The sequence below is a fragment of the Ipomoea triloba genome, chromosome 11 (genome assembly GCF_003576645.1).
Source record: "Ipomoea triloba cultivar NCNSP0323 chromosome 11, ASM357664v1".
Classification (NCBI taxonomy): domain Eukaryota; kingdom Viridiplantae; phylum Streptophyta; class Magnoliopsida; order Solanales; family Convolvulaceae; genus Ipomoea; species Ipomoea triloba.
The window spans coordinates 8,675,417-8,702,067 of NC_044926.1; the positions used below are offsets into that span (position 1 = coordinate 8,675,417).

The following is a 26,651-nucleotide window of genomic DNA, read 5'->3' on the forward strand; positions in this document are numbered from 1 at the left end:
GAAATAGTGTCAAATCAATAGTCCATACAGGCATACAGCGTGTAGGGCTGCCAAACGTCTTAGAGTATTCATATTAATTGACTTTTTGGGGTTTTGGAACTAAGTTGGAGGAGAGAGAAGGCAAGAGATAGAAAAAAATAAATTACCCTATAAGTATGAGTTTTTGAAACAGTGCAAATTAGGGAAAAAAAAAAAACGCACACACGCGCGCACGCGAGAAATTGTGTGCGTTTCGCGCACAGTAACGCCCAGTCGGTCAGCTGGCACTTTGTTATCAAGTTTTTTTTTTTTTACTTGTTTTTTTATGTCAGCTGCAATTACTTTTGCTCTGTTTTTTTTTTTTTCTCTCCACACCAACAAATATTTTGGGATTTATGTCAGTTTATTAACTTGGTGTTGCAAAAGTGAATTGATGTGGAGTCCAAAATGAGAAGAAATAAATCTCCTGCAAAAACTAGGTTCATGTCAGAAAATGGGAGAAAAAAAACAAACAAATGCCTGAAGTGCGCGTTTGGGCGCACTTCACGCCCCAGCAGACATGCGCCCGCTAGGGCGAGTCAGAGTGGCCGCCAACTCTGACTTTTATATTACTTTTCCGTTTAAAAAAAATTGTCAGAATTTGCTTTTGATTTCTTTTTTTTCTTTTTCTTTTTGTTTTATTTTCTTCAATATTCTCTTTCCTAATAACACTTACAAAATCTTTTCAAAAACTGTGAAATAACTCCACGGATAAGGATGCTCTTAAAAGAATGTGCATATAAGCGCGTCTGGCTGGGCGTTAAATGTGCGCCAAACGCACACAAATGCACTATCTTTCTATCATTTCTCTCTCCTGCGGAGTCCACAAAAAACTAAGGTCTTGCATGAGAAAAAACATCGAAAAAAACCAAATTCTCCATTTGAATTGTGTAAGGCTTTCCTCAATAATGGAGATTTTGGTGTCGTTTTTGAGGAGTTTTTGCATATGTAATTAAGAAAGAGAAAATGGGAAAAAATAGAAAATGGAGAAAAAAAACAAAACTAATTTTTTAAGTATCAGAAAAGGTATATTAACGGGCCCAGGGGTGCGCAATGTTGCCAGCACACAAGACCAATTCGCCTTTTCATTTCCATGCGGGACCAACCATTGCCGACCAAAAATCAGTGCCTCCTGCAACGCCCTCATCTTTTCTCTCTCCCTTCTCTCACTTCTACATCATCTATTTTGCCTCAAAAACTTCACTAAAAATCAATAATGGGGAAGGCCTAAAAATCATTTGGGGAAGGCCTAAAAATCATTGTTTGATTGTTGGTCCGCAAAATTTCATTCAATAATATCGTTAACTATCAAATTATTTTCTTAAAAATGCTAATTCATTTAAATTTATATCTATTTAAATTCTTCAAGCGACTAAAATAAAAATAAAATTTGATAACAGTATTATTGGACAAAATTGGAGGTTGAGGGCCAAAGTTTTGAATTTTCAATACTTTACTCTTCCAAATTTTTTTTTAACGATTGCATTCTTTAAAATTGTTGGAACTCAATTATATAATTCTTAATTATTTTTGTTGAACCAAACCAAAGCATATATTAATTCAAACAGTCAGAGGAAATTACACGAAGAAGGGAAATAGGAGGAGGGGAAACAACCCATTCCCTCAATCAGCACTGAAAAGAGTTCCCTAACTAACACATGGATTGCTCTGATCACTAATTACTTAGCAAATAAAAAATGAATACAATTAAAAGATTTAGTTGCCAAGACCTTGTGGTCTAGTGGCACCCGATCGACCGATTGCATTTTCATATGGAAGAGGATGGGTTTGAGTCTCAATCGAAGCGTGTTATTAAGATGTCCTCAAGGATTAGGTCAAAAGAAGAATTAGAGCTAGTACTATCTAAACCTTGGACTACTAATAAAGCATCTTATTCGATTTGAATTGTGTCAAAGTTCAAGTTTTTAACCCAATTAAGAGCTTCCTTATACTTATCACGTCTGCCTCCTTAGACTTGAACTGACCGAGCCTCCTTATATTCTTGGCTGCAATAAATATGGTGTCTAATAATTATTAAACATGTGCCACTTATTACTAAAAGTGGTATATTTTCAGATTGGAAGTGCCATACTCTTTATAATGACCAAATTTAATCAATTTACAAAAGATAATAACTTGACCCTATGAGTGGCTCTAGTGCCGAGAAAAGCATGCAAAAGTTTGCACCAAGGAAATACACTTTTTTCTCTTTTGGGGGAAGAAACCCATTAGGCTACCCCTTTATAATTTCCCTTTTGACCTAATAGAAAACACAAAAAAAAAAATGTTGTGGACAATGACTGATTGCTTCTCTGTTACCACTACGCTACCAATTTTATTTTCTTATATCATTACACCATTTTTTAGAACCAGTGTGATGGATTAGACTTTGCCTTCCTCCACCCAATTTTCTTATATCATTACACCATTTTTTAGAACCAGTGTGATGGATTAGACTTTGCCTACCTCCACCCAACAATTTCCCTTGAGCTCAGACATTACATCAAACCCTTACCACTACACCAAAAGCTATAGTTAGTAGTGAATGGGCAACTTTATTTTTGTAAATCACCACACATTTTCGAGAGTCAAGGTGTTAGACTTGACTCTTTACCGACTTCTGCTCAACAATCTCCATAGCCACATGATGTTGGACTTAGCCTTTACCAATCTCCGCCCCAACACTGAGGACATCTGATGATACTTAAATAAGAGGATTTAGAATAAATGGAAAGTTTAGGAAACATGATGCAACCAAACCAGGAAATAAAATGTACATTTCACACTGATCTGAGAGGGGAGCATGCTTAGTTACCTTTTGATTTACTGATAAGTGAGAGTTGAGGACTGAGGGAGAATGCAAAAAGCATGAATACAATAGAATACACTTTTTACAAAACAAAACTTAATCCTCTAATCTATTCCTGGACACACATCCTGTCATCTATAGTTGTACTTTTATAGCATCGCCTCAGGGGAATCATTGACACCAACCCACCCAACTCTAACTCACAAGACAATAATAATTGATGATGAGGTTATTGTTCATTCCTAACCATCAAGAGATCAATGAAAGAAAGAGCAAAAATGTGATATAACCTGTCGTCTTTGCACGCATCCTAAGCAGGGACAGCCTCAACGAGCCTTGCAAAGTAAAACTGTGTGGTTACCAAACCTCTCTTCCTTATCTTCCACCCCACCTTTGCCAATGCCCGCTCTACATCAGCTTCCGCGTGCAAATATGCCCTTGTGGCCTTCGAAGGTCCAGGGAACAACTCCCCGATTCTCTTCAAGAGATTGTAATAAAACGTCTTCGGGGCAAAGCTCAGAATTAGGCGATTCTCGGCCAAGGATGCAAGATGGGCAATCATCGCATCTGCCTTGTTCTGCGGGTAATGAATCAAAACATCCAGGCACACAACAGTGTCATACTTCCCATCTAAACTTTCCAAATCCTTCACTTCAAACTTGGGCATCACTGCTGTAGGGAGCTTGTCATCCCTTCCTTTTAAAAGCTCTTCTTCTGCCTGAAAAATGTTTAGCAACAATGATTAGTGTACTTCCCAAGAATAAAACCCTAACCATATGTTCAAATTTTATTGGATGAAGAAAAAAATAAAATAAAAACCGTGGCCCTGCTCTTTTTCTGAATTGATCACAACATGCCACATTAACGAGTACACGTAGTATTGCTCTTTGACATATTGAAGTTTAAAATTCCAAAGTTCCCCCCGTTCTTATGTAAAAACCATGGCCCCGCTCTTTTTCTTAATTGATCACAACATGTCACATTATCGAGTGCATGTAGTCCTACTCTTTGAAATACCAAAGTTCCCCCACTTCTTATGAAAAAACTCAAGAACATTTAATGGGTTGCTCTCTAAGACAATAAAACAATAGACTTTGATCTCAAAATCTCAGTAATAGTAAATGCACTTTATTGCACAACTCTAATTAATCCACTGCCAATCTTAGCTTAGAATTTGTATCTAATCTTGATAAATCAACTCAGCTACACCTTAATCTCAATCTCATTAGGATAAGCTATACAAATTCTATTTCACCATTGATATATTTGGTTGAGCTTACAATTTGCACATATTTACAGCATATAGTGTGTATAAAGGACTCAACTAATTCAATTCCAATTTCCAATCTAGTTAGGTTAGCTATACAAATTATATTTCGCCATTGCATTCATAATCCAAAACAAAATCAACTATCATATATGGTCATATGGAGAATTAGTTGTAAGAAGGGTTTAAGAGCTGAAATTGAGTGATAATTTACCTGTTTCTCGGCTTCAGCAACCATAGCAGCTGAAATATCGCTGGCCGTTACTAAGGCGCCTTCTTTGGCTAACGGAATCGACAAACACCCGGTCCCACATCCGGCGTCGCAGACGGTTACTCCCTTCAGAGAACCCTCATCGCTCAACATCTTCATCACATTCTCCACGGTTTTCGAGTGCCCCAATCGGATATCCATCTGGACCTTGTTCACGTCGTCGCCGACTCCGTATATCCTCTTCCACCTCTGGAACCCGTCCTTGTTGAAATACTCCTTCACCACCTCCTTGTCGCCGCCGCCGACCTCCTCCGCCTGCAACTGCCGCCGCCGCTCGGGGTCCGACAGCGAGAGCACCGCCGCCAGCGCCGCCACGGAGCTTCCGCCGATGACGGCGAGAGTGGTGCCGTCTAGGCCGGTCACTGCTGAGACGTCGGTGGCGGTGGACAGCGGCGGAATGGCGGAGACGATAGTTCTCCGGTGAGGTTTGGTGAGCTTTGTGCGAGAGCATTGTGTCAATTGGTTGAAATTGAGGGGAGAAAATAGAGCCGAAGAGTACGCCATGGTTTCAGTGTCGGTGAGAGTTTAGTTTTTCCCCGCCGGCGGGAGATGGGAGAGAAATGTTTGGTTGTGTAGATGATAATGTAATCCAGGATAAGGATAGGATTCTCTGCCTATCCTTCTCGTGGGTCCCACAAATTTTTGTAACCAGTGTTTGGTAAGCTTCACCGTTGTGGAAGAAACGGGAGAAAGAGAGGTGGAGTTTTTATATTAAGAATCATGCTACATATTTTTGAAAAAAGAAAAAGAAAAAGAATCATGCTACGTAAGTTTGAATAACAGATATTCTGATTGAGCGACATAATTATGACTCTTTTAGATGAGAAGTCATGGTTTGAATTTTTTATATTAAAGATAATAATAACACTGTTGTAAAAATCCCCGCCTAAGCACCCGCCTAGGCGCTCTTAGATCGAGGCGAATTGCTCCTTAGGCGTCTGCCTAAGTGGCCGGCCGCCTAGCTCCTAACTCGATCTACTGGGCCGAATTTGACCGAGTTAACTCGTCCAACTCGACAGAGTTAATCGAGTTAACGCGAGCGAGTCGACCTTGTTAATTTTATTATTATATTTATATATATTTAAATTTATTTATTTATATAAGTAACAGAAGTAAGTATATGTGTATATATATATATATATATATATATATATATATATATAATAAGACATACACCCACACATATGAATTAATTTTTTTTTATAAGTCGCCGCCCGTCTAGACCGTTTAGGCGCTAGGCGCTGCCTAGCACCTACTGCAACCATGAATAATAATGATTAATATTTTGTCACATTATTAAAGAGTTGTTTTGTGAGTCACAATTATAAATATGTTTAAAATCTTACTTAAATTAAATGGAATTTTTGTAAGATATTAAAAACAAATTAAAAAACAGTAAAGCCATGCATGGACAATTTTTGTAAGATATTAAAAATATCGTTGGCAGTACAGAAAATTTAAATAAAAAACCTAACCATTAATCTTGTTCTGTAACCGAGGATTTTTATAGGATTGGAGGTGCATGCAATGGTGATCACCATTCACACTAAATCAAATAGACTTCAATAAGTAATTTCTAAAACTCAAAAAGAAAAATGATGATTTATAGCCGGAATTCAAGTGGTACGTTTTTTTTGTTTTTTTTAATAATAAAAATGAAGTAAAAACATGTTTAACTCCACAATTTGTATTTTGAAATGTGTTAGTTTACCCATAAATAATAAATATAACAAATAATATAAAATAAGACAGAGCGAGTATATTTTATTTGATGTTGTTATGTGGCATGAGCCCAATGACAATTGAGTCAATGGTGGAGATCTATGAAGTAATTGTGTCCAATAAAATATTGGAGCTCATTGGCAAGTTGGGATCTAAATTGGATTGAAAAAATATAGTTTGAATGGGTCAAAGTGCGAAGATTGAAGATTGGATGGAGATCGAAGTATGCTAAGGCATAAAGTATAGATGGTCAAAATGCAAAGACATGAAAAAGGAACATTAAGGGCGCATTTGGCAATGTAGACATGGAACAATGATGTTCCCAACCATGGTTGCTAGTAAAGTCGGGGGTGGCAAAGGCTAGCCAAGGAGCCAATTTTGCCCTTTGATTGGTAGGGAAGTTGATCTAAGGTGTTCGACTTCCTAGCTATGTGGCATGTTGGTGATAAAAGAGACGGTATATTAGGGGTGCATGTGCAGCTATGATTTGTTAGACACCTTGGTCCATTAGTCTCAGTGTGGTATTCGCTCCCAATAACATTATAAAAATGGGAGGGGACTTCTCCCTTTTAAACATTATCATCAACATCAAGACATTCACTTGAATAATCTCATTTGTCATTAGTCGTTGGCTAGTTAGTTTGCATGCTTGTTGACAACTTTCAACTTGCCTCCCGCTGGTTGAGTCTTTGTAATTCTATTGTTTTATTTATTTTATTTGTAGAATATTTCAAGGGTTTTTACTCATATATTATTTATATAATTTGGTATTCCTTTCCCTTAATATTGCTCTTATATTAAACATGCTTAATGGTGAGTCAAATTCATTAAATCCATCACTATTCTTTTATTTTTATTTGATACATCAAACATTATGCTAGTGATCGAAATGAAAAATGTAATTGACGAGATTTCTAGCATTAATAAATATTTTTTTAGAGGAAGCATTAATAAATGTTTGTTATCATTTTATCCTCTTTGTTATATCTTTGTTCTTTCTTTATGCTTTTCTTTTCTTTCGTCTTACTCCTTTGTTTCATGCTTTCCACACCATCCTCGCCTTGTCAGTTGAATAATTAGAATAAGTTAATTTAGATTATTGCCATTTTATTTATATAAAAATGAATTAAATAAAAAAATACTATGTGGACTTCCAAATTCTACTCTCAAATTTTATTCACTCTTAAATTCTTGATGTAGACAGTTTCTTGAGACCCACGTGATAACAATAGTCTATCATTGTCACATCAAGGAGAAAAAGTGAGCAAATAGAATTTGAGAATACATGTAGTAGAATTCTTAAATAAATCATTGAACTTAACATACAAAAAATGCAATTTGTCCAGTTAATATTTTTTTTAAAAGTGTACTTACCCATCAAACATATCAAAATCATACAATTTTATCAATTAGTCATTTACCTCCTTTAGGTCAAATAGATTATGTGGATTGTTAGGTGTATTTCATGGTTTTAACTTGTTTAATAAGTTAATTACATTTTTTGTGTGTAGTTAAACAACCTTGCATACAATATCTCTATCATATCCAAACTCCAACTATATAATCATTGGTTTTCAACTATATCTTCGTCAACATCATCCTATATAAAGTGTTTGTTGTCAAAAGATATGAAGAAAAAGGCGATTAGGTTACTTGGGTTGGATTTGACTCAATTTATTTTTGAAATTAGCATAAAGTGTATTAAAAAATACATAATGTCCACTTAAGCAATTTCACTAATAATCACAGGAGAGAGTTGATTATTGGGCATAATTTCGTGATTTTTCACATTTTTGGTGAGTTAATTAATGTAGAAAATCTGGATCCAAGTGATAAAACAAAAGTTGAAAAAGAGTGTGAGGGGTGAGTGAGGATGATGAAGAAGGGAGCGTAGAGAGGGGTAAGGAGTTGGATGCTGAGAACAAAAGGGAATATAAGGCTAAGAATTTGTCCCCTAGAAAGACAAAGGGAAAGGCAAGTAAAACTCAAGAGGGGGGTGGTGGCCCTTTTGCCTCAAAAAAGAAAAAATGAAGGTACTTTGTTAGAATGTGAGAGGGCTGGGAGGCTCTCTGCATAGGTTGAGGAATTTGGTTAGAGTATACAGAACCAGGGTGGTCTGTTTGTTGGAACATTTCAAAAATAGTGAACAACTGGTGAGCTTAACAAGAGATATTGGAATGGAGGGTAGTAGAAGTGGGGGGAAATGGGAAGATATGGGTTTATTGGTCTCGGGAAATTCAAGGTCAAGTGGTGGAAGAAAATGAACAAATGGTGATAATAAAAGGTAGGATGACTGAAGTAGATGGAGATGTATTCTTGTCATTTGTATATGCTAGTTGTAGCATGAGAGTGAGGGAACAACTGTGGGAATATATAATAGATATGTCTGGGAGAATGAGCGGGGAGAAGTGGACAGTTCTGGGAGACTTCAATTGCATTTTAAGATTGGAAGAGAAAAAAAAAAAAGATGATTGGCATACAACATTACCAAGAGTATAAGTTTCTAGAACTGTGTTGATGGGGCTGAGTTGAGGGAAGTAGTGTACTATGGAAGCCAATATACATGGTGGAATGGAAGGCAAGGTAAGCAGGCAATTTAGAAAAGGCTTGATAGAGGCTTTGTGAATGAGGAGTGGGAGAAAAAACTGGAAACTCATATTCAACACTTAGCTAAAACTACATCTGACCACTCACCTTTGCTGATGGGGATTGAGGCTAAGTAGAAGATTGGGAAGAAACCATTTATATTTCAAAACATGTGGTCATACCATGAACAATTTTTGAGTGTGGTAGAAGAGGCATGGGGAATAAGAGTTAAAGGGAATGCAATGGTTGTGTTCAAAACAAAGCTGAAAAATGTAAAAAAAAAACAAATGTTGAAAAATGGAATTGGGAGGTTTTTGATAACATATTTGAAAAGATAAAGGAGATAGATAGGAGTGTGAGGGAGCTGGAGGAGCAACTACATAATCAAGCTACAGAAAAAGTGTTATTGCAATATAAGAAGGCCCAAGCTGAGTATCAGAAGCAATTGGTGAGGGAGGATGATGAGTATAGTTGTGAGTATAAAAAGAGGGTGTAAATGTCTCTCCGCTGAGGATTGGGGCTATGTCACGTATTGTGTGAATTATTAAATTCTAGTCACTAAAGTATTGGAATTCACTAGAATCCAAGCAAACTAAGATTAAAGAATGGAAATAAAATAATGCAAAATTAAATAAGGGATAAACTATATGATAAAAGAGTGGGTCATATTAGGGGTATTGCAATCTTGATGCTCTAACAATCTCAAAATTAGGGAAAAATAATTAACCAAGGGATTTATTGGCAATGCACTCAAGAATTCAAGTTAGCTACTTTCGTAATCAATAACAAGAACTAGGCTAAGATTGTCTCACTTTCGTGATGCATCAATCATAACCTTAAACACAAAAGCATTATAAGCCCCCAAATTACCCCTATTCTCATAGTAGGAAAAATTAGGTTGAAATTGGTTAGGCTGGGTCTTTCACCCAACTTTCGTTGTGATGAAATCCTCTCCAAAACAAATCAATAAAAGTTGCGCATCAATTATCAATAAGAGGAAAATATAATCCAACTCAAACATAAAACCCTAGATCAATAAATTATCCCTTTATGCAATAATCATAAACCTAGCATCAAAAATAACAATAAAACCCTAATCCAACCCCAAAAGCTAACTACTCATGCATCATAAAAGTAAACAAACAAAGCAATAATAAATAACCATAAATATTGCAAGAAATATGAGAAGAAAGTAAATAAAGGAATAAGAGAACTTTACTGATGAAGAACAAATCCAACTTCAATCCGAGATTCCAAGCTTGAAAATAATATAATGTAAAACTAATCTAAACTATGCTAGGGAAATATAAAGAGAATGGGAAAAATAAACTAAGACTAACTAGGGTTGGGAACCCTTTAAATTGTAGAGAATATGTAGAATATATAGGAGATGAATGGGCATTGGGCCCATGAGACAACTTCCAATTCTTATTCTTGTTTCATACTCTTCCTTGGTAATCTCCTTTTCTTCCAAAACTTGTCCAAACTGCTCCAAAATTCTTCCTTTGCTGCTCCTTGTGGATAATTCAACCCTTGGGACAATATAACACACAAACAATTCTTAATTTCATTAGGATAAAGAAAATAAGCATCAAAACAACTAAAATAAAGGGTGAATTATTGTACAAAATAGTAGATATCAAAGGAAAGATTATGGTTGTTGCTCACCAACAATGGATTGTGGAAGGTGATAAAAACATAAGGTACTTTCATGCCTTAGTGAAGGAAAGGAGCAGGAGGCAGTTTACACACAAAATAAAAAATGAACAAGGAGATTGGGTGAGTGATCAGAACCAGATTGCATCAATGGCAGTGGACTTCTTCCAAGAGCTATACACTGGAGGAAATGTAGAAACTAGAGAAGAGTTGCTGGATTGCCTGGAGGGTGCTGTAACAGAGGAGGAGAATAGGAGACTCATTACGATACCATCTGAGGATGAGATAAAGGAGAGTGTTTTCAATATGAGCTCTACAAGTGTTGTTGGCCCTGATGGCTTTGGTGGAGGCTTCTACCAAAGTTGTTGGGGCATAATTAAAATGGACCTGTGCAAAATGATTGGGAGCTTCTTTAGAGGTAAAACTCTAACTCACTTTTTAACTCACACTTCAATAGTCTTGGTTCTCAAAGTTCCTAACCCGGTGAGCTTTGTGGACATTAGGCCCATCAGTTTGAGTAACTTCTGTAACAAAATCATAAACAAAATTCTAGTACTCAGAATGACTGATGTGTTGGCCAAAATAGTGTCACCCTTTCAAGCTGGATTTGTTAAAGGGTAGGAATATCATTGAGAACATTTTATTAACACAGGAAATGTGCCATGGTGATTTATCATATATGAATTAGGTCAACAAATCTTACAAGAATGTTTAACAAAAGAAAAAAAAAAGAAGAAAAAAACTAAAGAGAGAAACAAACTAAATTACTCTGTATATGCTAAGACCTTGTAGTTTAGTGGCACTAAGTTGCACTCCCATATGAGAGAGTGTGGGTTTAAGTCTCAGTGGAGTGCTTGTAATTTATTCGTTTTAAAAAAAAAACATACTGACTTACTCTATGAAGTCTCAGGGAGTGCTTGTAATTTACTCGTTTTCAAAAAAAAAAAAAACATACTCACTTACTCTATGATAGATATACTTAAATATATATGTTTAGCTTGAGTTAACTCAAGTGGCAAGTGAGCGGACCCGGAATGGACAGAGAAAGACCCGATAAATTTACCAAAAAAAACTTGAGTTAAACAAATTTTCTCTATCTCTCTTTTTTTTTGGGGTGGGGGGGGGGGGGTTCATCTTAGACTTTTTAAATTAATTAATTATATATATGTTTGGATTGAGTTAAACAATTTTCTCCTTTTTGTTTTTTGTTTTTGTTTCATCATAAACTTTTTAAATTAATTAATTAGTCCCACACACAGAAATTAATGTGTTGGATTAAACAATTTGTTGGATATATTTGATTGTGTTTTGTATATATACTAAAGGGAAGCTATTAAGATTTAGATGATTTTTGGAGATTTTAATGTGAGTCATTTCAATTGTTGTCCTACTGTTATTAGGGCATTGCCAATTTTAGTCCACTTCATTAATTGTTGCCACATTGCGGCCAGTCTTATTTAGTCATTGTCACTTTTAGTTCACCGTTAAAATTTTTTGTCAAATAACCGTCCAAAATAAGGGTATTTTGGTCTTTTCATGCTTTGATCATCTCCTTAACCCTTTGCAATAGTTTTCCTTACACATTTTTATCCAACGAAGAGGTCCGGCGAAAATGTGTAAGGAAAACCACTGCAAAGAGTCAAGGAGATGAACAAAACATGAAAAGACAAAAAATACCCCTGTTTAGGATGACCATTTGACGAAAATTTTAACGGTGGACTAAAAGTGGTAAGGACTAAATAAGACTGGCCGCAATGTGGCAAAAATTAATGAAGTGGACTAAAATTGACGATGCCTCAATAACAATAGGACCAAAAATGGAAATGATTCTTTTAATGTACATGTGGATGAGAGAAAGTAAGGAAAGAGAAGATTTAAGGTATTTCGGTTAAGACTTGATTTTTATCTACATTGGGTTCTACATTCCACCAAAGTTGAAAAGCTGTTGTGTTTGTCGCGTGAAGCGAACTGAAGGTGTCTAGTTGGTTGCGTGCACTACACGTGCCCGTTGAGTGCGTGTTCTTTTTCTTTTCTTTTTTTCCCTTTTATTTGGTACATGTTTTTTTTTTTAGTTACACCTGTAAAAACTTAATAAAATTTATGCCTATGGAAGATGCTCTAATTCTAGGTAATGTTATTTAAGACATTGTAGAATTTTCTTTCATTTTCGATAAAAAAATATCGAAAAGGAAAGACATTCCAATTCACGCGCTGCGAGGGTCCGTGTAACCATCAGCCAATTGCCCTATAAATGGCGGGAGCGTCACTCTCTTCTCGAGTTTTCTCGCCTTCGATCATTATTTTCAAACCTAAGCTCTCACACATTATTAACTGATTCAAACACTCATTGACTTCATTGAACTGTTCTTTCTCTCTCTAGATTTCCCCTTTTTTTTGGTTGGGTTCAATTTTCAATTATTAACTTTTGAGGGTTTTAAAGCTAGGGTTTCTGAGGAATTGGAGTTCCGGTCCTGCCACCGATTCAATCGCCAATGGAGGCCGCGGCTAGTGTTGCTGCCGCACGCGGTGTTTCTCTCCCCGTGTCCTCCCCTCAGGTTTCTCGCAAGGAGTGGCGGGTCGTGTCCGACCCATCGGTGAGGATTCGACCCGAATTATCTACTGCATTTCCTTTTTCTCCTGATCTGTATCCCTGGTTTGATTTACATTTTCCAGAAATTATTCCATCAATGAGTTTTATACGCGTTTGTGCAGGAGACGGAACGTTCCAAGTTTGGGCAGACGGATGAGAGATTGATATACGAGGTAAGGAGGGAACCCTTTCGTTTTTTCTTGTGTTGGGGCTCTCTTTCTCTCTTTCTCTGAGATTCATTTGTTAGGAGAGTATTTGAATGTGAGTGGAAGTGAAGATAATTTGGTATGTTTTATCAAAGGTGCAGCAGGGGAGAGGTCCGGCTGATGTGGACTTTTGCTCTATTACTGTTGATGGAAGCCTGGACAATGACCCTCTGCAGCATAGACTTAGTACTGTGGCGAAACAAAGAGAAGAGTTGCAGAGAATGGAGACTGAGCTTCGGGCTCAGCTTATTGCTAAGTCTGAGATTTTGGAAATGAGGAATTCCTTTGATGCTCAAGTCAAAGAACAAGCAAATGCCAATGCTAAGCTTCAGGTTCGTACAGTAGTGTACAAGTATTCATATGGGTATTTTAACACTGTATTCTTACTAAGACTGTATGGTATAAATGGATACTTGTGTAGTTGTGTTTGGTTTGTTTTAACTTTTTTTTTGTTTGCTGATTGGATGTGTTTTCTTTTAATTGGATTTCATGGTTATGAAGGAGCAACTGCGTGAAAGAGAGCAGAAGATATATGAGTTGGAAAGAAGGATGGAAGAGAAGGAAAGGGAGTTGCATGCAATAAGATTGGACAATGAGGCGGTTGGTTTGAAAATATGATTATATGTTATTCACTGGGGCTGGGTTTGAAATTTTGATTTTTAGCATGGATCTTTTATTAAATCTCATGTTTTTTCATTTACTTTAGCAGGCTTGGGCAAAAGAGGATCTACTTAGAGAACAAAGCAAAGAACTGCAAACTTACAGGTATCACATGGGTTTTTAATTGGATGTCATGTAGCCATGATAATGTCATACAACTATACGGGGTGATGGATTTGTATTTCATCATATGTACTTTACTTAGTGACAAATTTCAGGTTTTGATGGATTTGGAATAAGTTTGTCTGGATTTGATGTGAGTTTTTAAGTGATACAACTATATGGGGTGATGGATTTGTATTTCATCATATGTACTTTATTTAGTGACAAATTTCAGGTTTTGATGGATTTGGAATAAGTTTGATGTGAGTTTTTAAGTGATACAACTATACGGAGTGATGGATTTGTATTTCATCATATGTACTTTATTTAGTGACAAATTTCAGGTTTTGATGGATTTGGAATAAGCTTGATGTGAGTTTTTAATTGATACAACTATACGGGGTGATGGATTTGTATTTTATCATATATTCATATGTACTTTATTTAGTGACAAATTTCAGGTTTTGATGGATTTGGAATAAGTTTGTCTGGATTTGATGTGAGTTTTTAAGTGATATTCCAACTTGTTAGTAACCTGTAGTTAGTAATTAAGTTTAACATCCAAAATCATCTGAGTCCCAGATTGTCTACTGTGATTTATGGTGATATAATCTAATTTAGGCTAATGGATTTGTAGGAGAGAGAGAGACAACTCTGAGGCTGAAAGAACCCAGTACATTAAACAAATCCATGAGCTTCAGGAACATATTCAAGAGAAAGAGCGGCAGTTCATGGAATTACAAGAACAGGTTGGTTTCTCTCCACATATTTAGATGGAATTTCATCAGTATTAGTATGGTAGCACTTGTGCAGGAGCTATATATCTAGAATGGTATAGATGTTATATGCCTAGTCTAATCAGTTTTATTTTTCATCCTTCAGAATAGAATTGCTCAGGAGACCATTGTTTACAAAGACGAGCAAATGAGGGAGGCCCAGGCTTGGATGGGTCGAGTTCAGGAAATTGATGCTTTGCAGCAAGCTGAAATACGTGAACGAACAGAGCAGTGCAATCAGCTTTGGCTTGGTTGCCAGAGACAGGTATTTTAGCATCACTTTATTTTTTGGGCTTACACTTTTTTTTTAGTTTGTGTATTCTCTGCAAGGATTGTGTTTGAAGAGTGTTATTGGCCTATATGGCTCTTGTCCGCAAGTTCTTTTTTCCATGATGTTGCTTTTTGAATGGTCTTTTGTTTAATTTGGTAAAATATTATGCAGTGTAATTTTTTTTATTAGAAATAGGGGAGTAATTTGGTATTAGATGTTATAAATATTAGGTATTAAACATTTCCCATTATAGGCTGCTGAGATGGAGCGCCTACATCTGCATATACAACAGCTCCAGATAGAATTGACAGAAGTAAGAGAAAGGAATGGTACCTTCTCTGATGGTTCTCAAGTCTCTAAAGCAAATTCAAAAGATGCTACTCAGATTGGGAAGAGTGCTAACAACCAACTTTATGAGAGTGGAAATGATGCCCCTGGTGGAAACTCTGGCAACCTACCCAATGGAAATGATGAAAATTCTTCTTCATTTGCTGCAGTGAATGTTTCAACTCAGGTAGAACTTCCTCTTTTAATCATTAGTATTCCATTCATTCTTGATTTCTTTGAAAGTGCAGTTATAATAATTTATGTTTGTTTTAAATACCAGAGTGATCATGTCCATGGTCTTCCACTTGCTCCTTCATCCTTACTTGGGATGCCAACCTACATCCCTCCAGGCCAGATTACTGCATTGCATCCTTTTGTTGTGCATCAACAGGGTATTCCCCCTTCTGTACCTCAGTCTCATGTTGTTCATTTTCACTCTGTACCAGCATCTGCAATGCCGTCTCTCCAACAATGGCCCAACCAACAGGTAGTTTCAGATGAATATTTATAGTATCCAATCAATGAGTACAGTTGCCTGGCTGTTGGTTAGCTTACTTTTCTTTTTTTGTTTAAGGTTATGTCGGAAGGTTCACAGTTGTCTTCTCACAACCAATCTCCTCTCCAAACTGACTCAACCTTGTTGAGATCTAATTCTAGTTACCAGTACGAAGCATCTGTCAATGGGAATGCAATTCATTCAGATTATTTGGATGCCAATATTAGCCAAGAGATTGAACCAAAGGATTCTGTAGCTCATTCCAGTGAAGGGGGGCAGCAGGTAAGCGGTTCAGCATGGCGGTTTACGGGTGTAGTGTATATCTTGTCAAGTAGTTTTCGTGATCCAGCTTAAATTTTTATACAGGTTCCTCAATCTGTTGATGAAAACTACCTTCCTGATCCTCAAACTCAGCAGTCCGTGCAACACATCTCTTCACAGTTTCATGATGGTCTAAGGTTGGATCCTGTTGAACAAAATAATGAGTTTCAGGTATTTTCTTTGAACTGAAATTCCTCCATTGTTTTTAATTAGGGATATTTGTAGCATTGTTGGATTGTCTTAATGCTTTTATGTCCTTCATAACTGCTTTGCAGGGGAAGAATGTGAACTCTTCACCTATTCCTGTGCTGGAGTCCCAAGGATTGATGACAGGAGAAGTTAGTTCTGCTGCTGATAAATTGCCATCTAATGTTCCAGAGCCAGCGAGTAACTTAAATGAGAAAGTAACGAACTCCAACTCTAATGCTGCTATACCTGAAACATTGGTTTCTATGGGCCAGAAAAATGCGTATACTGCTGCTAAAGCTGTGGAGCCTACTCTACTTGATGAACAATCATTACTAGCTTGCATAGTTCGCACTATTCCACCTGGCTCTAGTGGCCGAATTAGGATTAGTTCAACGGTTAGTTACAATGAGTGAATTCTTTTCTTTAGGTTTCTTAAAGCATTATATTTTTGCTGCCAAAATGATTTCATGATTAACATTTGTTCTCTGTGATGCTCAGCTCCCAAATAGGCTTGGAAAAATGCTTGCACCTCTGCACTGGCATGACTACAAGAAGAAGTATGGGAAACTTGATGACTTTGTTGCGAGTCACCCTGAAGTATGTGCATGCCTTTTGTAATTGTGCTGATTTCTGATGGTATTCCCAGTACTAATCTTGATTTTTCACTTTCAGTTATTTGTGATTGATGGGGACTATATTCAGCTTCGAGAAGGAGCTCAAGAGATCATAGCAGCCACAGCAGCTGTGGCTAAAGTTGCTGCAGCCACTGCCACACCATCATTATATCCATCACGCATACATTCTGTTGCTGTTACTCCCATGGCTCAGTCTCACAGGTTGAAGAAGACTGCTGATGACATTTCTCAATTGATGGCAATGCAAAGTCAGCATTCGAATGGTGCCTACAGTGGTGGAGGGGGCATTTCAAATGTGAAAATTTTGGCAAAACCCAGAGGTCCAATGGAGCTGAATGCCTCTGAAACTAGGGATGCATCTTCTGTACCACTTGCAGTGGGTAATGGATCATCTCATGGGAGAACTAGTCTGAATGCACATGGCTTACAGCAGGGCAGGTATTTGACAGTTGCTACACACACACTATATGTATAGATTTATGACGTGCTGGAGTATGTAAAACAATTGACTAACATCTTAAGATGAATTGCATTTCTGTCAGGATCACTTCGGTCTCATCCAACTCAAGAAGATAGTAAGTTCTCTCTCTATTGTTGACATATGTTCACTCCATAGCTCACAGCCAGATTTCTTCTGGTTTATGCAAGATAATCTCTCTCCCCCACCCCCACCCCCCCAAAAAAAACCATGAAATTTGTTAGGGTTTGTTTATCGAGATAGCCACCTGCTTTTCTAGTGGTTTCACTGCAAGTTTGTTTGTCCAAATCAGTGATGAAATGTATGGTGATATGGCAGGAAATGGTTACTTGGAAGATTGTACATGGGATTGAAATGACTGGTTGATGGTGAGATGAGATTGGATGGTTGGTTTATATTACAGAATGGAAACATTGTCTGATGAGTATGATTATTTCCCATTTTGTTGGGAATCATACCTTACTTATTATTTTATGGTGGGTGTACTGTTTTTTTTTGGGTATAGAAGGGATGTGTATTCAATTGCTCAAAGGTGGTGACATTGATGCGAATAGAATGTTTTGGAATTTTAGTTTTTTTTGGAAAGAGGTTGCTGCTGATTCGCGGTCGCCTAATGTTCGATTTCTTAAAGTATTTCTCCTGCTTTCCTATTTAAGTAAACAAATCCGCAACTGGAGTTTATTTCTTATTAGGGGTCACATGGAATTAAAATTGAAATAAGAATCAAATACTTAGCAATGATAATGAATTTTGGTAAAAGTACATGAGAGTGAAATTTGAATGATCATTAATATTAATGTTCAAATGATTATTAATATTAATGTTTGGTTATAAACGAGAATTAAGGTTTTAAAAATACAAAACAAAAAATTAAGGTAATTAATTCTAATAGCACCCATAAGAATAAAAAAAATCAAAATCACCAATTCATACTTAAAAATTAAATACTCATTTTTAATTAGAGAATTAGAGTTTTGAAAAAATAATCAAATTCTATAGTAGTATTTTTTTAAAATGTTAATTAAATTAAACTCACAATAACTATGATTTTGATTTCTCGTGACCCAAACATACCCAGATGTTCCTATTTGTATTCCTATGGGTGAATGGTGAACTTCAAAAGTACAAGTCCTTGTTAGAATCTGTAAATGTTGAAAATGTTTGATGACCAATCAATCCACAATACATCATTTGATTAGAACACATGAGGATGAAGGGTGGGTATGAGATGGTGTTCAATTGTTATAATGCTTCGTGGCTGGCTGCGAACTCACTAATAAAAAATGCTTCAGCATAATTCTACATGCCCTTCCAAGGTACTTTACAATTACATGTATCTCTGCAAGTTTAAAAATAAAAATATATAAAGCTGAGTAAGAAATAGGCAAGTGGTAAAAAATTGCAGTCTATTCAACTTTGAAGGACTTACCCTGGAACACCAAAGTAATCACACATCCATAAGCATGTCTGTGAGTCTGTCCACTACAACGTACAAACACACAAGTAGTTTCTTTTGGCAGGCAGCATAACTCATGTTCAAAGCTGCCACTGCACTCTGTATGCAAAAGAAGAAAACTTGGTCAACAAAATACACAAAAAACCCGAGGTGTGGATCAAATTCCATTCCTGGAATCTTTTACACTCTCTTTGCTGATCAATACAAGAAATTGTAAGAGCACTTCATGACCATTGTAAGGCTAGTCCAAATAACGATATCCGTGTGTGCAAGTGTAGCAATGGTAGATGAAAATAAGAGAATGTACAAAAACTTAATGAATGGATAACCGGCTTGCTCCAGCTATACAAGTCATCTACTCTAGTTACTTACATGTGCCCTGAGGACAAACAGATTACACTTTTCATTTATCACAACATACTCTAAAGGCATTTTATTTTGATAAGCTATTTATGCAGCTTCACTTTCCTAGGTGGAGGCATGGAGACATTAACTAAAGGCTTTTACTCATGTCATTACTGAAAACTACAGGGCACTTGTTTATTTAATCTTCACAAGCATCACCCCTTTATTGTCGGTCAATGAGAAACAAATATAGTTTCTGACTTTCTGATTGCTAGGAACTGTTCTATTACACAAGCAGCTACTTTAGTTGCAGTCATACATTCTCTAGATATAACTGGTACATACATACCAACCACTAAAACCACCCCTCAAGGTACGACTCACAGAAACTCAAAGTTATACTCCATATAATCTAAGTTTTGACTTTAGAGTTTTGGTAATGGCATATATTCAATGTTTAGGCAGAACTGAAGAGCACTCCTAACTCACTTTACTGCCTAACAGTCAATAATGCTCAATGGCTAATATTGAAGCATGCTTAGACCCTGAAAGCAAATGATCACGCAAGAGCTAGCGAATATAGTAAACCATATGTGTGTGTGTTTTTTTTTTTTTTTTTTCAAAAAAGGATTTCTTTTTCATTGAAAAGTGCATATTCAACTTCTTTTCAGTATGATCCTGTTAGCTAAACAATACCCGATAAAAACAAAGCATTCCACTGATTATTCAACTCCTACATATAATAAAATTTCTAACTAAAACACTGAGGAGTTACCGTTATTTCTGCATCAAAGGCAATATCATTAAGGTCAGACCCCGTGCACAAGGCTGCCACAATATGCAGGATTTGGAGGATAAATACGTAGGTAACCTAAACTCTGCTTTTCAAACAGGTTTTCAAGGCTTGAATCATGGCCTAACTGTCAATGATGATCACATAGCTGGACGAGCAAATCCATCCTTTCACCATAGAATCATTCACATATGACAGTTATCACTTTAACCAGGTTCCATGCATGTATACAAGTCAGCATCACCTATCAATGACAGAACAAGCAGTTATGAGACCTAAAACGTGAAGAAATATAACTTCACAAAGTTGGACCTAAAAAGTCAGCAAGTTAAAGATGAAAGAGGCACTACTCACCATAGTTTGGAAGATCAAGAAGTGTTGGCATAGAAACAGACAGCCGTTTCTTTAGGTTTCACTCTTTCCCTTCATATGAAAATGCTACATGTCCAATAATTACACTCTTAGGTTTGTATTTTGATCATATTCACTTGTGACATTTGTACTGCCACTTTTCACTAGTTCATTCTGCAAGAAAAGAGCTTCATCTGTATTACCAAGTTTAGATGTATTTTGAACATCATTTTCACTTTTTATGGCCGTACAGCCTCTTTTCACCATCTCACTCTGCAAGAAAAGAGCTTCATCTGTATTACCAAGTTCATAATATTTTCTTATGAGACACTGATAAATAATACCATCGGGAGAAACACCCTTCTCAATCATCTCATCAAGCAAACATCTTGCTTGCTCCACTTGACCATTTCTTGAAAGACCACAAATCAAACAGCTATAGGCAACAAGATCAAGCTCAATACCGTTTTCAATCATTCTTTTCTTCAAAAGCAAGGCATCTTGAACATTTCCCTGCTTCATGTTTCCATCAATCAGAGATGTATAAGCAGCTTTATCAGGAAGCAAACCTTTGTCAAGCATTTCATCAAAAAGGTTTTTAGCAGCCTCTAGAAATTTATTTTTACAGAGACCATCAATAAGTGCCGTGTAAACCATCAGATTAGGTTGCAAACCAATGTTTGGCATATTATTAAAATGATCAATTGCTTCCTGAACAAACCCTGAACTACACAAACCATCAATTACTGCACAATATGTCACTACAGTAGGGGCAATATTTCTTTTCTGCATCTCACTTAGCAGGTTGCGTGCTTCTGTGGATTTTCCAGCCTTAAACCAAGCATCAATGAGTGTGGTATATACGACAGAAGTTGCTTCTATACCTTGCCCCTCCATTTCATGAAAAAAAATCTTTGCATCCTCAAACTTTCCTTGGTTGCAAAGACCCCATACGATAGTTCCATAGAGTAATACATCTGGCCTGATATTCTTTTCCTTCATTTGTTCCAAAATGTTCATAGCATCTTCTAACTTTTTCGATTTCATATACCCATGTGCAAGAGCAGTATATAATTTTTCATTAGGGATGATCCCATCTTTTAATATTATTCTAAAAACTTCTTCGGCATCTCTAAGCTTCCCTTCTTCACAAAGGCCATCAAGCAATGCCGTGTAGGTAACTATGTTCAACTCAAACCCCACTTCTAACATCTCTTTGACTAGGATCAAAACTTCGCCCATTTTCCCCGCTTTGCAGTTTGCATCAATTAAAGAAGTGTAAGTGAACTCATTGGGAATGAGACCGACTCGCCTCATGTCAATGAAAAATTTCATCGCTTCTTGCAGCATCCCTTCTTTGCAGAAAGCATCGACAAATATGCTATAAGTCACAACATTGGGTTTTAGACTACTTTTCTTCATCTCATTCAGATAGTTAAATGCCAAGTCCATTTTGTCATATTTACAAAAGCAATTAATCAAAGTATTATATGTTACTACACACGGAGGACACCCAGCTTCCTTCATTTCCTCATATATAGAAACCATTTCCTGAAGCTCCCCTAGCTTTCCAGTCCCATCAATAAGAGAATTATACGTAACAACATCAGGATTAACCCCGTTCTCTTTCATCTGTACAAATAATCTTCTTGCGGCATCCAAGTCCCCTTCTTTACACAAATAACCAATCATTATATTATACGTATAAACGTTTGGAGATGGCCCAGCAGCAATCAAATCCTCAAAAAAACGCCAAGAGAAATCTTGATCTCCCGCCTTCCAAAGTCTATCCAAAAGATGATTGCAGGATCGGATTTTCGGAAATACTCTAAAACTTCTCATCCTTAAAAAGCACCCATAAGCATCCTCTAGAAACCCCAATTCAACCAGAACACTGAAAAAAGCATCAAAGATCCCATAACCTGGAACACAGACATTTCTAGTTGACCACAGGATATCAAGTATATGAGAACAAGGAATTGCGGCCTTGTTTCCATTATTCAAACTAATCAATTCTTTTAGAACACTGCTTGCATCATTGTACATTCTTGAACAAAACAAAATGTGAGCAATCAGACAATAACTCTCTGTCGTATGACGAAATGAACTCCGCGTTTTTGCCCAATTAAACAAGTTAAGAGCTAACCTAGGTTCTCGTTTCAACTCCACCAGGATTCTGGAGACCCAAATGGGAGCTAAAGCAGAGTCAAAGAGTCGCAATATTCTAGAATCTTCCCACTTACCCTCACGCACAATTTTCTTCATCATTTCGTCATCGAAGAAAACTCCGTCGAAAGTACTGAATTTGGCGTTTCTGGCGAATGGACATTGGAAAAAGCAAAGGAGATCATTAACAAATATCAAAAGATTGTGTGAAAATGGGCTTACTACGCGGTGAGAGTTGCTTCTGTGTCTGATTCGCAATAATCTTTGGAATAGAACGAACATTGTTCGAACAGCGCTGAAGCAACAATATTGGCTTTATTAATTGGCTCCATTTACGCTCCAGCTATAAGCATTCATCATGCGAAACGGTGCCGTTTTCGAGTGTTGCTAATGGAGGCTTAGGGTTTAGGCTCAGGTTCAGGTGCTGGTAATGGAGGTTTTGGTGGTTTTCCGTGGGTTTGACCCGTTTGGAAAACGGGTATTGGACTCCTCTGCTAAGCCCGTTCCTCTTAGGCCACCTGTTAAGGAGACTCATAGGCAATAAGAAAACTTTCCTAATTTTCTAGAAAATTGAAAATTTTGAGAATAAAAATAAGAAATTTTTTTTTACCTAGATTAGTTTTGTAAATTCAAAATGGAGAACACGTCTCCAATTCTAGGAAATTTAGAGACACGTTAAAATATATTCTCTAATTTAAAAACACGAGTGAGCAGTGTTGGGTAGTTAAAGATCATTGATTCGAATTCTTTTTTCATTAATTTTTTTCTTCTTCACGTGTCTTCTATGAGTTTTCCCCCAACATAATTTTACTGTGTTCTTCTTTATCTTTTCTTTGTACCACACGGTACTCGCTTCCAACCAACAAAACCCTTCAGCTGGTGCAACTCCAAAGCCAACAGTGCTACGTGTTGTGTCTTTTGATTGGTTAGTTAGCACAAGAATGAGTCCTCTAAATCTTTTGTTAGATCTTGCCCATCACCTTCTTCCCAAGTAAACCATCTTCATCACAAGTATATTAGTTAAAAATATTCTATTTATTTGTTACAATTTAGTTGAAAATTTAAAACCCTACTCCGGGTATGTGTAGAATCTCATATTTAAGGTTGTTTAGCTACATATCCGAAATTTTTCAGTAGTATAGGCTTGAGAGTGAACCTTAAACCTTGGTTCACAAAGGTTGTTTAACTACGTATATAAGATTATGCACTACCTTGGTTCAAGTAAAAGATGAGGTTTAATCTCAGTCATTGATCTAATCAAAATCAACAACCCAGATTAAACACAGATTAAAAAATATGATGGCAATTTGTTTTTTTTTTTCTTTTGCATCTAGGTCAAATTTAAGATGCATGGTTTTTGTGCTTAAGGTGCATCAGTTGTTAAAACTTAAGGTGTGTCGGTCTAAAGCTTTAGGTTCGTGGTTTTCCTTTGAAAGGTGTGTGATCTGTGTGCTTAAGGTGCATCTGCCTAAAGCTTTATGTGCATGGTTTTCCATCTTAAAGTGCGTCGGTCTAATTTTAGGTGTGTGGTTTTCCTTCTTAAGGTGCGCCGTTTTTACAATTTGCTTCTTTAATTGAGCACATGCCTTTTTTTTTATTTTTTCTGTACAATCCCAAAATACAACCACTACCATTTTCCAATCATGTTTCAGCAATCAGTTAATGGACATTGCCAAAGTAACATAGAAGAGAATAGATGAGCGCCAATAGCAGATCCTGGGTTTATAATAAAGTTTTTTTTTTTTTTTGTATTTTCATTGATTTGAGCCGTCGATCTAAATTTGATCAACAACTCAGATCTAACCCCATCTTTCACTTGAGAGATCTTTCGCACTAGAACCAACCCCTATATATATACACACACACAGGGGATGGTTCATGTGCGAAAGGTTTTCCAGGTGAAAATGGGGTGGGATTTGAGCTGTTAATCTATATTAGATCAACATCTCAAAATGAAGGAAATATTTTTTTTTTAAAATGCGCTTCCTAGCATTATGGATGTGAATGATCTTAAATGTCTCGAACTTATGCACTTAAGTGTTGAAATTATACACACGTATTGAACTAATGCTCCTTAAGTTTTGAAGTGAGAACCACACTCTCTATGTGAGAACTTGTAGACAAATCCAAATCATTGATATGCAATATCTGATGGATAGAAAATCAAGTAAAAAAATTGAGCGGGGTCATTTTCATAAATATTACAAATTTTTGTTTATTTTCAACCATTAGATATACTAGATCAATAATTTGAATTTGTCTACAGGTTCTCACCTGATTTTGGACACACACATGCACACATATAGCGGATTAGTGGAACAAATTGAATTTAGTGAATTTTGAAAAGTAACATTCATATTCAATCCACTAATAGCGAATTTTCATTAAATAGATTTGCATCACATGGATGGCGAGATCAAATTTGACGGATTCTTGTTCACCAAGTCAGCAAAGTTATTTTTATTTAATTTCATGGTAGCATTGTGGAAGGGTTACTTAGGAAAAATATGAAAAAATGCCAACTGATTTTTTATTTTTTTTTAGAGTTAATGTGTCAAATTAAATTATATTTTAATCCAAGGTATAAATTGAATACTCGTTGATTAATAGATAAGCCTATTTGACATTAGAAAAAAAAATACTTTATCTTCAAATCCGGAATAAAAAATGGTAATGCCTATAATATAAGGGTCACACTTGTGTGAGACCGTCTCACGTACGGATACTTATTTGTGAGACGGGTCGGGCCGGTTGAATCAACATGCAAATGTCATACTTATATGCTCAAATATAATACTAATTAGGAATAAAACTTTTGTCACTTATAAGACAAAATATAATACTTTTGAAGAAAAATGTATAGTAATAATTTTACATTTTGATGTAAAAGTATGAGTTAATTCCATTTTTGGTTCTAGATTTATAGGTGGTAGTTCACTTTTTGCCTTTTTTTTTTATTTATTAAAACATCCACATTTGGTCATAGTATTATTGTGGCATGACCATTTTTTGTCCTCCAACAAAATCGTTAAAATGACGTTAAATACAAGGGCTTTTTAATCTCTTTTTTTTAAAAAGTAAGTTGATCCGCTATATTTTTATTTTTATTTTATTTTTTTTGAAAAAAATCCCTATTTGAAGACCGAAATGCCCTTGCATTTATGAGAATTTTAACAATTTTGTTGATAAAGGACCAAAAATGGTCATGCCACAATAATACTATGACCAAAATGTGATCTTTTGAAAAAAAAGAACTAAAAGTGGAATGAAACCTATAAATCTAGGACAAAAATGGAATTAACTCTAAAAGTATTACATTTTTTTTTTGAATACTACTAACTCTATTACAATGCAGTATCTGTTTATAACTACTTTCTCAACCTATTAAAGGAAAGGGTTTGATGCCACTGGACCACAAGGTCCTTGGCCAAAAGTATTACATTTTCCGTAATAAGTAATGTTTCCCTTACTTATAAGAAAAATATGATGCTAATTTTGAGGAAAAATGTAATACTTTTAAATCGAAATGTAAAAGTATTACATTTTACTTTAATGGTGTGTTTGGAAAACAAGAAAATGACTTCTGGAAAATGAGTCATTTTTCGGAAAATGGTTTCATTTCTAGTGTTTGGTTACATTCTAGAAAACTGTCTTTGTGTGTTTGGTTTATTTTCCGGGAAATGGGTAGAAATATATAATTATATATTTTTATTATTTTAATTAAAATATTAAAATATTTATAATAATATTAAAAATAATATTTATAATTAAAAACCCTGTTTCTAGCGGAAACACGATTTGGTTTCCTCCGGAAATGTTGATCCGTGTGGCTGTGTTATTGGCGGAAAATGACTTTCGCCCAAATTTGGTGGAAGTCATTTTCTGCCATATTGGGCTTATTTTTCCCGGTCAACGGAAATCATTTTCTGTTGACTGGATTTTCCAGTGGTTGCCAAACACCCAAAGTCAGGAAAATGATTTCCGGAAATCATTTTTCGAACTTCCAAACACATCCTAAAAGTATTACATTTACCATTATATGTAACAAAAATTTTATTCTTGATTAGTATAATATTTGAGCGTATAAATATCATAGTTTCACACCGACTCGACCCGACCAGTCTCACGGTGAGACGGTTTCACACAAGTTTTTGCCATAA

General features: G+C 36.1%; 3 protein-coding genes across 5 annotated transcripts; 1 reads left to right on the top strand and 2 right to left on the bottom strand.

The window, feature by feature from the left end:
• Nucleotides 1-2,769: 2,769 nt before the first annotated feature.
• On the bottom strand, nt 2,770-5,024 carry LOC115997585 (magnesium protoporphyrin IX methyltransferase, chloroplastic). Its single transcript, XM_031237177.1, has 2 exons — nt 4,309-5,024; nt 2,770-3,545 (listed from the first exon to the last, which is right to left on the bottom strand). The coding sequence occupies exons 1-2, from the start codon at nt 4,867-4,869 to the stop codon at nt 3,138-3,140; spliced, it is 969 nt and encodes a 322-aa protein (XP_031093037.1). The 5' UTR covers nt 4,870-5,024; the 3' UTR covers nt 2,770-3,137.
• Nucleotides 5,025-12,614: 7,590 nt separating this feature from the next.
• Nucleotides 12,615-18,013, top strand: LOC115997584. Of its 3 annotated transcripts, none has more exons than XM_031237174.1 (16): nt 12,615-12,923; nt 13,042-13,092; nt 13,221-13,457; nt 13,627-13,725; nt 13,832-13,890; nt 14,525-14,636; nt 14,770-14,928; nt 15,188-15,448; nt 15,542-15,748; nt 15,836-16,039; nt 16,124-16,249; nt 16,354-16,662; nt 16,766-16,864; nt 16,940-17,340; nt 17,445-17,477; nt 17,699-18,013. In XM_031237174.1, coding segments are annotated over exons 1-16 (2,460 nt in total). In that variant the 5' UTR covers nt 12,615-12,821; the 3' UTR covers nt 17,700-18,013. The 3 variants fall into 3 exon arrangements, with proteins under 3 accessions (XP_031093034.1, XP_031093035.1, XP_031093036.1); XM_031237175.1 differs by having other exon boundaries at nt 13,835-13,890; XM_031237176.1 differs by having other exon boundaries at nt 13,227-13,457.
• Nucleotides 18,014-18,352: 339 nt separating this feature from the next.
• On the bottom strand, nt 18,353-23,092 carry LOC115995577 (putative pentatricopeptide repeat-containing protein At2g02150). Its single transcript, XM_031234646.1, has 4 exons — nt 20,329-23,092; nt 19,957-20,218; nt 18,810-18,935; nt 18,353-18,719 (listed from the first exon to the last, which is right to left on the bottom strand). The coding sequence occupies exon 1, from the start codon at nt 22,771-22,773 to the stop codon at nt 20,428-20,430; it is 2,346 nt and encodes a 781-aa protein (XP_031090506.1). The 5' UTR covers nt 22,774-23,092; the 3' UTR covers nt 18,353-18,719; nt 18,810-18,935; nt 19,957-20,218; nt 20,329-20,427.
• Nucleotides 23,093-26,651: the final 3,559 nt, after the last annotated feature.

Excerpts from the sequence above, each read along its gene's own strand:
- LOC115997585 (XM_031237177.1), bottom strand. The coding sequence starts at position 4,869 with ATGGCGTACTCTTCGGCTCTATTTTCTCCCCTCAATTTCAACCAATTG. Across the intron at positions 3,546-4,308 it reads TTGCTGAAGCCGAGAAACAG|GCAGAAGAAGAGCTTTTAAA; the intron begins GTAAATTATCAC and ends AACATTTTTCAG.
- LOC115995577 (XM_031234646.1), bottom strand. The coding sequence starts at position 22,773 with ATGTTCGTTCTATTCCAAAGATTATTGCGAATCAGACACAGAAGCAAC.
- LOC115997584 (XM_031237174.1), top strand. The coding sequence starts at position 12,822 with ATGGAGGCCGCGGCTAGTGTTGCTGCCGCACGCGGTGTTTCTCTCCCC. Across the intron at positions 12,924-13,041 it reads GGGTCGTGTCCGACCCATCG|GAGACGGAACGTTCCAAGTT; the intron begins GTGAGGATTCGA and ends GCGTTTGTGCAG. Across the intron at positions 13,726-13,831 it reads TAAGATTGGACAATGAGGCG|CAGGCTTGGGCAAAAGAGGA; the intron begins GTTGGTTTGAAA and ends CATTTACTTTAG.